At 50.6% G+C, this 11,878-nt stretch overlaps 1 protein-coding gene across 2 annotated transcripts; it reads left to right on the top strand.

Moving 5' to 3' along the window:
* The first annotated feature begins 2,472 nt into the window (after positions 1 to 2,472).
* Positions 2,473 to 7,898, top strand: EGR4 (early growth response 4). 2 transcript variants are annotated; one of them, XM_004742201.3, is made up of 2 exons: positions 2,473 to 3,238; positions 3,636 to 7,898. In XM_004742201.3, exons 1-2 carry the CDS (start codon positions 2,794 to 2,796, stop codon positions 4,952 to 4,954), a joined length of 1,764 nt encoding a protein of 587 aa, XP_004742258.1. In that variant the 5' UTR covers positions 2,473 to 2,793; the 3' UTR covers positions 4,955 to 7,898. The 2 variants fall into 2 exon arrangements, with proteins under 2 accessions (XP_004742258.1, XP_004742259.2); XM_004742202.3 differs by having other exon boundaries at positions 3,037 to 3,238; positions 3,639 to 7,898.
* The last annotated feature ends 3,980 nt before the right edge of the window (positions 7,899 to 11,878 follow it).

Here is an 11,878-nt window from a genome sequence, read left to right as displayed (position 1 = left end):
GGTAACCACCCCACATGGGAGAGTGTGTGTGTGTGTGTGTGTGTGTGTGTCCAGTGAAGGTGAGTGGTTCAGCCCACGCCCAGAACACAAGCTGTATTCCCCATTTCCTCTCCTATTCATTCTTCCCTCTGCAGCTTTGCCCAAAGGTCTGGCCTGTAACAAGAAGAAGTTGCAATGACTTGGACCCTTGTCTTAACACGGATCTAGACCAATAGTCCTTGGCAGAGAGCACAAAGGCCTGGGAACTTGCCAGAGGAGTAGGGGAATTATCTATGACTAAGAAGGAGGAGGAATGCTGTGGCAGAGGGAAGAACAGCAGAAGGGATGGGGAACCTGGGGCTGGCCAATCTGGCCCGACGGGGCAACCTGGGGAGCCCTGGACACTGGCCTAGCCAAACCCCTCCATTCCTTCTCCCTCCCAGGCAGCAAGATGCCAGAATGGATTTGAGACATGTGTGCCCTGCGTGTCTGGTGTGGGCTCACCTGGCCTTGGAGATACATTTGGGTTACAATCAATCCCCAGGTCTGAAATAGAGTATTATGGAAATAGTGTTCTGTGTGTTTAATCCTTACAGACATGTGCTGGGATCTTTCACTTCCTACATGCAAACATATGTGTAGTTGACATAGAATTAGTACATCTGTGGCATTTGTTAGAACATGCTGCACAAGCATGACTCTTGAAAAGCTTTGTAGGATTTCCAGAAATGGGGAGAAGATGAAGGCAAGTGTATCAGCACAGTTTTTGCAGGTGATTATGTGACAACATATTCTGTGAACATACTTATAAGGTCATTGGAGGGTGGTGTTGGGGCGACTCGGGATGGAGATGGGTCTTAGGGTCCTGGTAGACTCAAAACTAAAATTTACCTTCTGGACCTTATTGTAAGCACTTAAGGAATGAGTACTGCATGAATGAATGCTGAGAAAATGAATGAATGAATTTTTGGATATTGGAAACAGGATAAAAGGCCTGAGAATTTGGTGGGGTTGGGACATTCTTGGCACTCTCTATAAAAGGAGAGTACCAATGCACAAAGGAGGCTGGGAGATACATGGCAAACCATGCTGTAGCCTGTCACCCCTGAGTGGCTTTGTTTCCATTCCTAGGAAAACAGAGAAAGAAAAAGGAACCCCCCTGGTGTCAAGTCCTGCATTGGGCTCCTTGCTCAGTGGGGAGCCTCCTTCTCCCTCTGTCTGTCGCTCCCCCTGCTTGTGCTCTCTGTCTCAATCGCTGGCAAATAAATAAATGGGGAACCCCAGCTCTGCCCTCCCCACTTTCCAGCTCCCAAGAATTGATGCTCTTTGTAAAGAAAAACATGCTATCCCAAGTATTTATCTAATCCCCTAATTTTGTTCCAGAAAGGAGGCAAATAAGCTATAAACCCAAAATTAAATGAAAGATTTTTAAAGAGAATGAGAAAGTAAGAGAGGGGAAACCACAGTGGAATAGAAATGAGATCAGGAGAGCAGGCAGGCTTCTTTGCTGGAATTGACTGATCTACGGCAGCCAAGATGCACAACCTCCTTAAGACAGGGATATTTTCCCCACATAAGAAGCCCAAACATTCCAGGTGCTGATTCCAGAGAAGTATATCCTGTGGATTCTCTGTGTGTTGCTGAGAACAACATCCTTAGCGTAAAAGTCATTTATACAAAGGCAGAAAAAAGTCTGTGGAAACATCTCATACCGGGAAGGTGACCGGGGAAGGAGCAGAAATTGGCCCCACTTCTATGGAGGGCAATTTGCTTGTTGCCTATCAAAATTTTACATACCCTTGACCCAGAACTACACTTATTGGAATTTATCCCACAGATATATTCACATTTATATAATTAAGAACGTTGATTACAACAACATTGGTAAAATCTAGAGGTTGGAAGCTTTCTACATGCTCGTGGATACGGGACATACGGACCTCCCTCACAATGGAGTACTATGCAGCCTTAGAAAAGAATGGCCTCACTCCTTATGTCCATACACGGAGCAATCTCTCAACTATTATAAATGGGGAAAGATTATATTGCAAGGCAGAGTGTATGCTCACATATGCATTTTTTTCCTGAAAGAATACACAGGAAACTTAGATGTTGCTACCTCAAGATGTAGACGGGTAGGAAAGAGACTTATTTTCAGTTCAGAATATACTCTTCTGTACTAATGTACTTCTCTCATCAGTAGCAAGCGTTATCGTCCTTTTTAACTGAATTAAGTTATTTTTCCTAGAACAAACAAAAGGGGGGAAACGCAAACAAAACAAAACAAAACAAAACAAAACAAAACAAAAAAACCAAGAGGGAGCAAACAGTGAATAATGGCAAGAATTCTGTGTCCTCGTCCATAGAATTTAATACGCTCTAACCCAATTATTCTTTACAGTAAACTTACGAAGGAGATATGTATGGCTCCATTTCACAGGTGAGGAAACTGACATTCAGGGAAATTAAATGACATAGGTACTAAGTGGCAGAGAGCGGATTCGGATCCCGAACTGTGGAATCCCAAAGCCCAAGGGACTTTTCCTCGCTGACCGCTGGTCTCTGCCTGCAGGAGGGAGGGGCGCTAACGGAACGCGGGGCCCCACGCAGCCCAGCACCCCAGCTAGTGCCCCAGCGGCCCCGGCGCTCACGGGGTTCCACGCTCAGGGAGCGCGCGCGCACGCAGCGGCGCGCGCCCGGCGGCGGCGGCGGCGACGTCACAGGCCGAGCTTTCCTTTTCGGGAGTCCCCGGCACACATCCTGTGTCCATGTTTGGGCATTTACGTCACGGCGGCAGGGCCGGGGCCTCCCGAAATGGCAGTGGCCCGGGGAGTCGGAAGCCCGGAGCCAGCGCGGCCGCTGCTATATAAGTGGGGGGGCCGCGGATCGGGGGAGCCCGGCTGCGCTTTGGAGAAGCGAGAAGCCGCCGCCCGAGGCAGGTCCCGGCGAGCAAAGGCGCCTCGGCCCCCCGTTCCCTTTCCCAAAGGTGAGCACCTGGAGCCAGGAGCCCGGGTGCTTGGGTCAGTGAGGCACAGGGCACCGCAACAGCTGGCCTCCCCGTCACCCGCGCGCAGCCAAGCCCATCGGGCGAGGCCCCCGGCGCCCCGCAGCCGCCGCCGCGCCATGCTTCACCTTAGCGAGTTTTCCGGCCCCGACGCGCTTCTGGTCAAGTCCACCGAGGGCTGTTGCGCGGAACCCAGCACTGAATTGTCCCGACTGCCCGGTAGGGACGCGCCGGCGACTGCCGGCTACCCCGGAGGTAAGGAGAGCGGCGGAGGGTGCTCAGACGGCGACGCAGAGCGGGGGCGCATGGTGCCTGAGAACAGACAGGGACCCGGACTGTAGAGCTGTGGGGGGTAGAGGTGGTAGGAGGCTCCAGGGTCCTGAGGTGCGCACCCCATCCCCAGCCCCTCTGTACCGCCAGCGCCTCCGCAGGAACCTGTGGGTTGATCAGGGCGTCCTTTTGCCTGTGCACGTGTGTTTTCGTGTGCATGTTTGTGTGTGCGTCTTGGGCGTATTCGGGCTCCAGCTGGATCAGAATGTGCAAAAAGCACCTTTTATGTGTCGGTGCGCCCCCAGGGTTTCGGGGTAGGGGCTTGCAGACTCTGAGGCGCGTCCTTTGATGTGCCCGGAGCTGATTCCTGCTCCCTCCTCAGCAGGCGACTTCTTGAGCTGGGCTTTGAGCAGCTGCAGCGCCGGGGGGGACTTAGCCGATTCCTGCTTCCTGGAGGGGCCTGCACCCACGCCCCCTCCTGGCCTCAGCTACAGCGGTAGCTTCTTCATCCAAGCAGTACCCGAACACCCGCACGACCCGGAGGCACTCTTCAACCTCATGTCGGGCATCCTGGGTCTGGCACCTTTCCCCGGCCCTGAGGCGGCAGCATCCCGGTCTCCGCTGGACGCCTCTTTTTCCGCAGGCCCCGACGCCTTGCTGCCGGGTCCCCCGGACCTTTACTCCCCGGATCTGGGCGCTGCCGCCTTCCCAGAGGCGTTCTGGGAAGCCTCACCCTCGGCAGGCGCCCCCTCACAGTGCCTGTATGAGCCTCAGCTCTCCCCGCCCGACGTCAAGCCAGGCCTCCGGGCGCCTCCGGCCTCCCCTGCGCTGGACACTGCCTCGGCCTTCAAAGGCCCCTACGCTCCCTGGGAGCTGCTCTCAGCTGGAGCCCCAGGGAGCTGTGGGTCACAGGGAGCCTACCAGGCCCCCTCCGACGCCCGTTTCCCTTCGATGGGGGCCAAGATTGAAGACCTGCTGTCCATCAGCTGCCCGGCGGAGCTGCCAGCCGGTCCCGCCAACAGACTCTACCCCACGGGGTCTTACGACGCTTATCCGCTGGCCGCAGGTGACTTAGGAGAGGTGGCCGAGGGCCTCCCGGGTCTCCTGACCCCTCCTAGTGGGGATGGGGGGAGTAGCGGCGACGGTGGAGAGTTTCTGGCGGGTACTCAGGCTCAGGTTTCTCCCCTGGGCCTTCGCAGCACCGCGGCGGACTTCCCGAAACCTCTGGTGGCAGACATCACTGGGAGCAGTGGCGTGGCCGAGCCTCCGGGGCCACCGCCGCCGGCCCCATTCCCACCCACCAAGGCGCGGCGCAAGGGGCGCCGGGGCGGCAAGTGCAGCGCGCGCTGCTTCTGCCCGCGGCCTCACGCCAAGGCCTTTGCTTGCCCAGTGGAGAGCTGTGTGCGCAGCTTTGCGCGCTCCGACGAGCTCAACCGCCACCTGCGCATCCACACCGGCCACAAGCCCTTCCAGTGCCGCATCTGCCTCCGCAACTTCAGCCGAAGCGACCACCTTACCACCCACGTGCGCACTCACACGGGTGAGAAACCCTTTGCCTGCGACGTGTGCGGCCGCCGCTTCGCGCGCAGTGATGAGAAGAAAAGGCACAGCAAGGTGCACCTCAAGCAGAAGGCGCGCGCGGAGGAGCGGCTCAAGGGCCTTGGCTTTTACTCTTTGGGCCTCTCTTTCGCCGCCCTGTGAGGGGGAAATGGGTTTGTAGATTGAGGCGCTGCCGCCCGGCACGAAAGAGGAGACCTGGCCCGACCCCCCACCCACCCCTTTTCCGGCACGTCCCGGGGCCGGGCTCTGGTCCCACTTCCAGTTCCCTTGAAGTGCCCGTCGTTCACGCCTCGTTCAGCACCAGCTCCGTGGACAGCTCCTGCGGTCCCCGGCGCTGACGCCCGCGTCCGCCGCTCTTTGAAGAAGTCCTCTCAGGCCACCCACTGAGTAGGCACTTCCATGGGACTCAAGATAGCCTTTTGTAACTAACTTGGCGCACGCCCCACGCCCCTCATTAGAACCCCCAGAGTCAGGCTGGGGCAGCGCCGAGCCGGTCTCGCGCGGGATTTTGTACAGCAATGTCGTTTCCAGCAGCCATTGGATGTAACGTTTTGCTTTGGGGTTATTTCCTTTTGTTGTTGTTAATTTTTGTAAAGCAGACGCTACTCTCGAGCAGTTGACAAAACTGTTTATTTTTGCAATTAAAATTATTGTGCTAAAAGCTTACTGAATCTGCCATCTAAGCTCCTGACCCTTTCCCCCCAGTCACTCCCCCAGGAGAATATGTGCCAGAAGAGAAAGGAGATATTCAGCCAAAAGGATCATTACGCAGCTATTGTCAGGCACTGTGGCACATAGTAGGCATTCAATAAATATGTACTGAATTAACAAATGCATTTAATCACAACTGACCTAAGAGCTCAAAGTTTTTTCTGAAACTTGAGAGTGATTGAGATGTTGAGGTAACATTTGGGGATATATTATCCTAAATCTTCACAATTCTAAATGCAGCAACATATATTCCATTTCAAAGATGAAGGAACAAAGTAGGTAACTTGCTGGGTAACCTGGCTAGTAAGTGACGGGGTCAAACTCAGATCTGTCTGGCTCCAAAGCCAGTAATTTTTTTTTTTTACCAACCCCAGAATGGTGGCACCTCACCTTAATAGTGCTGTTTGGAAAGGCTTCCTACCCACAAGTGAGAGAGATTTGGGAACTAGAGGAGGCCCAGGCAGTAGCCATGACAATGGAGGACTGCAGTATGGCAGAGCTGTCTGTGAACAACCGAAGTATTAGGTATCACAGAAGCTCCAGCCAGTGGCTGTGCATCTGTATGAGAAAAAGGGGCTGTCAGGGCCAAACGGGACTCAGCATTCAGCCAGACCATGGATGGGCCGAGCCAAGCCACACGAGGTGCTTGCCAGATTCTCACAGTCATGTTAGTTGCTCCCAAACGATCTTGTTTAGGTGGCAGCAGCCCCTCTACCATCCAGCCATGCACCTGCCATAGTCGCTTTTCCCTAACTCTCCTTCCAGGTGAACCCTTCATGGCTTGGGGTGGGAGGTGGGGAAGATGGGGAATGGTTTCAACTTGGTCCCCCTTTACTCCCTGAACCCCCAACTCAAAAGATTTCTGGCCACCTTGAGCAGACTCTGGAATATTAGAAGTCTGCTGTTCACCCTCTCTCCTCCCCAGTAATTCCTTTCTGCTAAGGAAAAGATAGGGCCTGTCTGCAGGCTTCATTCTTTTCTCCTTCAAGCTGAGCTGTTCTTGAGTTAAGAGTGCCTTACAGCCCTGTGATGCCAGATCAGTCTGGCTTCGGATCCTTTGGCTTCTTTGTCCCTTCACTGTCAGACATGCTCACCTTCCACCCCAGTGTTCAGTTGACCAGAGACAAAATAATCAAGTCAGAGAATTCCATCCATTTCTCCCCTCAGGTGTTAAGTGCTTTCATGTGACCCGAGTATCTCATATTTACTAGAACAGTTTGTGGTAAAGGACTCCACATTACCTCTTCTAGAAGAGTTAACATTTTAAGAGTAGCCTGTAGAGGGCAATGTTTAACCCTGTAAAGAGGCTCAAATGATGGACCATCAGGCATTACAATAGGTAACTTGTAGATTCACAGACACAAAAGATAATGGTGATTTTTATCAGCTTCCTATTTAAGTGACCACACCTCTCACTTATAGGCATGGACCAACTGACTTCACTTTCCATGCAGAGTAAGGTAATGAAGAGCATAAAGGCCCAGATTTCAAGCAACTGGTTGCAAACCATACAACCTAAACAAAGAAGGAAGGGCAGACAGGCTGTGGGTGGGTGGTGTCTAACCATGTCACCCTTGCCCTCTTTAACATCATTCTATCAAGTACCATCTTGTGCCCCATCTTGTCCTCAAACACAAACCTAGGCCTAAACATCACAGACGGGAAAATTGACCCCCACAGAAGTGATTTAGTTAGTCATGGTGCTGGTGCCAGAGCCCAGCCCAGTTCTAGAACTCCCAGCTGAAAAGCTCCTCATAGTATTCCCAAGGGAAACTGTTCCATATGCCAGAGCTTCCCCTAGGGATTGTGAGGGAAGAGAATGTTAACGTCAGAGATGGAAAGAATTTAAATAAAATCATCAGAAAATCTACCCAAACCCAAGACCCCCACAGAATCAGGGACAAACAGAGAGCTCTTATCTTACTTGCTCCTCTTCGTCATCTAGCCCTCATAATGAGGGTGTTTTCCCAGACATCGCTCCTAGCTCTCACCTTCCCTATTTCAACACTTGTCTTGGAAAGCACATTCATTTCCAGGCCTTTAGTGATTACTGCTGCTTAAATGACTTCTAAGCCAGCCAACCCAAGTATCTGCCCCAGGTGTAACTCCTTGGTCAGATTAATGAACAACTCTGTGTGGGTGTCTCACTGCCATTTAAAATACTGTCTAAAACCGTATCATTCATCTATACACCCAGTTTCTCCTAATGATGACTATCATTTGTTTGGGTCCCTAGACTCACCTGAATGACTTACAGTTCTTCTGTGGGATTCATCCTTGACCCTTCCTTCTCCTATATCCAGGCTGTCACTCAGAACTGTTGGATCTTACTGGGGCACCTGGGTGGTTCAGTGGGTTAAGTCTCTGCCTTCAGCTCAGGTCACGATCTCAGGGTCCTGGGATCGAGCCCTGCATCAGGCCCTCTGCTCAGGAGGGTGTCTGCTTCCCCCTCTTTCTCTGCCTACTTGTGATCTCTGTCTGTCAAGTAAATAAATAAAATCTTAAAAAAAGAAAAAACTGTTGGATCTTACTGAAGATCTTCAGGGTCTTATCTGCTCTCATCCCTGGTACATTGTTTCCTTTTATGTAGTGTGATTTTTAGCTGTGAGTTCACCTTCAGTGGGCATTTACCTGGGCAATAATACTCTGTGGCCTGGGTTGAGGGTATGTTTTTCCTGAGCAATTCTGCATTTGCTTGTGCTGTGCATCCCAAGAATACCAAATAATGAAGATCAGTCTCTTTGTTAATTTCTTTACCTGGGCTTCCTGTATCACACAGGGGTTGTGAGTTCAAACCCTAACACATATAGTTATGCATCCTCAAGGGAAGTCCCCCAAATGGGGCCCAGGTCAGCATAGGCAAGAAATAAACCTCCCTCCCCATACCTCCTGGGGTTACTCACAGCACATCCCATGCTTATATTTCTTGGTCTCCCAGTTCTACGCCCAGTTTTGGTCCATATAGATTTTCTCTCCTTGATTGCATTTTTGGTTAAGCATTTCAGAGGTCTGTTATATTTTGTGAGTCAGTCCACATATTCTGTAGGAGGAGGGTCTTTGGTTTATCTATTCCACAATACTGATTGAAACTGAAACCTGAATATGTTGGTTCCTTTAGTGAAACATTTTCCATGTTTATCTTCTCTGTGCCTATTGCCAGCATCTCAGCCCATGCCCCTCCCTGCACATACACAAACACCATGGATATGACAATCACATAAAATCACATAACATGTAGTTGGAAGGAATTTATAAGAACATCTTTTCTAACCCCTCTATATATAGAGAAAGAAACCGAGGCCTGAGAGATATGGGGATTTTCTTAAGGACACACAGAGAGTGAGAGACTGAAGTGGACCTTGAACCTGGGCCTTCCAGTTCCAAGACTAGCATTTCTCCTGCATATCTAGTCGTTCCACAACCATTGAGAATTTACCATATGCCAGACCAGTGGTTCCCACCTTCTTTCCTTTCCAATATACTGGAAGTATTCAACACATACATGAGTAACAAAGGTCATTCTAGTCTTGACTTTCATCATAGAGATACAGGGAAGAGGAAGAGTAATTAAGAATCTTGATGAAGTGGGAGATTTTGACAAAGCAACTTGGTATGCCTGCTATTTCTTCCCTCATCCCCCCAACTTCTGTGCCCTGTTTGAGACAAGCCTGTACTGTACCAAACTGCTTTCTGTGGTCTCTCTCCCTCCACTCCACATTGCATATCACTACTGATACAACTTCCCTAAAGCACTCATGGTGTTGTATCCCAAAATGACCACAGCTTCCACCTTCCTACAAAAAAATATACACTGCAGTTAAAGCCTTCCATATCTGAACCAGATTCATCTTCCATCCTCTGTCTTCTCTCCTTTTGCTCTCTCCTCTCCCCTTGTGTATTATCCAAATTGTCCCACACTTGAGCTCCTTCAAGAGCAGAGACCATGTCTGATCCACATATGTGGGCTCCATATCATCATGCCCACTCCCCAGCACACTTAAGTGCTTAATTTTTTTTTTTTTAGATTATTTATTTATTTGACAGACAGAGATCACAAGTAGGCAGAGAGGCGGGCAGAGAGAGAGGGGAGGGGAGAAGCAGGCTCACTGCTGAGCAGAGAGCCTGATGCGTTCCTCCATCCTGGACCCTGGGATCATGACCCGAGCTGAAGGCAGAGGCTTTAACCCACTAAGCCACCCATGCACCCCTTAAGTGTTTAATTATTGAGTGGATTGGTTCCCCCCCAAAAAAGATGTAAAGTGCTAAAGGGAGAAGGGAAAAGAGAAGGGGGAAAAAGGAAGGAAAGCAGGTGTTTGGAGAGCATGAAGCTGAGAAAAGATCAGAAGGGAGAAATGGGCAGAAGCAGGACTGAGGTCCTGCTCCAAGCCATGGGGGTGTCATGAGTGGGACCATAATTCTGGCTGGTCTGTGTCTGTCCAATTCTGGCTGAGCCCATGATTCTGTACCTCAGCTCTGGACCCCAGATGTGTCTGCCACTCAGTTCTCTCTTTTGGTTTCTCGGGCCCACATGGAGTGGGATTCAGTTTAACATTTTTAGAACTGTGGTTCCCATAACAACCAAGCAGGAACTGTTGTCTGTGAAATGTAGCATAAGCACACATGCGCACATGCACACACACACATATGTGCATGTGCGTATACATATGCACATCCCACACGTACATGCACACACACATACACACGTGCATTCACCGAGACACATTCATACACGCATAGCATCTACCCACATGTGTACACATACGTGTATTCACCTGTATGTGTACTCACACATGCACACATGTGCACGTGCACAGATATGGGCCTGCATACATATACATATGCACAAAAGCACATACATACATACACAGGCATGCCCTGGATTGCTTTTGCATATTCATAGGAAGCATAGTGTGAGGACAGACAAACATCACCAGGACAAAGTTAGAATCAAGACAATATATGGACATTTTTGGTTCTCTGCAAAAGCAGGTGGATTTGGGGAAACTGTACTTTGGCAGAGGAGGGCCCAGTAAGCTTAATACAGCAAAATGGTAGAAGGAGGGCACTGTGTTTAAGTGCAGACTTTAGAGTTCATGGACTTGAGTTCACATCCTGACTGTGCCATTCACTGGGCTCTGAACTTTAGCTTCCCCATCTGTAAAGTAGGAATAATAATAATGTGTATTTAACAGATTTATTAGGACAATTGAATGATATGCATGGAATGATTAGTGTGATGCTTGGCACTTGGCTAATAGAAGCTGTTATCATTTAGGTCTTAGAAGAAGTGATTTCTCACTTGCTCAACCAAAGAAGACTTTTTGGAGGAGGAAAAAAATTCAGGAGGTCGGGGACAGAAGAAAAGATGTTGGGAGAAGGGTAGTTTGACTTGAGTGGCTTATTCTGCCTCAGTCCTTATTAAATTTACTTGTCCTCCAAAGCCACCAGCCAAGTCTACAAATTATCCTTCCTCATATTAAATGTTCAATGCTTTTTTCTTAGCAGGAGTAGATGGGGTCAAGAAAAGTCTCCATCAGCCTCATTTATTGGAGAATCCTCAGGCTATGCTGATTTCTGTGCTGTTGCAGCCAGACTGTCCCTCATAGCTTTGGTGCTCAATCCTGCACAAACTCATCTCTGGGCCTTTGCCCAAGTACTACCCATAGCCTGAAATTCCATCTCCCCTTTTCCTCCTCCAAAGCCCAGCTCAGCCATGGGCTTGATAGCCCTAACACCATGTCTGATCTCTCAGGCCCCCCCTGCAGCTCTGTGGACTTCCTTCCAGTCCAGGCAGATTGTTCGTGCTTCACTGGCTGGGTAGGCCTTAAGCAAAGGCCCCTCGAGATGCTCTAGTGCTAGAGAGCTAGGCTTCTCTCCTATCCAATTTCAAGGCAGGGTGGGGGTAGGGGGTTGAGAGGTGGGACTCAGGGTGAGGTGGAGGATTGGGTTGGGGTGGGTGGAAAGGAACCAAACCCGAAGGCCACTGTCTCTCTGCCTCTTTTCTCCCCCTCTAGGTCCGGGATGGGATTTGTGTTGGGGACAAATTCTCGATGATATCCTCAAGGGCAAAATTGGGTCCTGGGAAAGAAATCACTGCCAGCTTTCCTGGTTCCCTAGGGATGCCCAGAGAGAAGGGATCGACTCAAGCAATCTTGGCGGAGACCAAGCATCAGGCTGGAGGTCGCCCAGTGCACAACCTAGGGCGAGGCCCACGAGGCTGCTTAGTGACCGTGGCGCATACCCCAGAGCAGCGCAGCGCAGCGCAGCCGTTCTCTTCCTGACCCACAGAACCCCCTCCCCCTCCCCCGGGATCTGCCCTGCGTGGTAGCAGGCCCAGCCAGGGTGGTCGGGCTA

Source organism: Mustela putorius, unplaced genomic scaffold (assembly GCF_011764305.1).
Source record: "Mustela putorius furo isolate JIRA1106 unplaced genomic scaffold, ASM1176430v1.1 tig00000281_pilon_pilon_pilon, whole genome shotgun sequence".
Classification (NCBI taxonomy): Eukaryota; Metazoa; Chordata; class Mammalia; order Carnivora; family Mustelidae; genus Mustela; species Mustela putorius.
Note: the sequence above shows the minus strand (reverse complement) of the source record. Positions and strands in the feature narration are given on the sequence as shown.

Bases quoted from the DNA above. Each gene is read 5' to 3' on its own strand.
- EGR4 (XM_004742201.3), top strand. From the start codon at position 2,794: ATGGCAGTGGCCCGGGGAGTCGGAAGCCCGGAGCCAGCGCGGCCGCTG. The intron at 3,239-3,635 runs GTAAGGAGAGCG...CTCCCTCCTCAG, and splicing joins GACTGCCGGCTACCCCGGAG to CAGGCGACTTCTTGAGCTGG.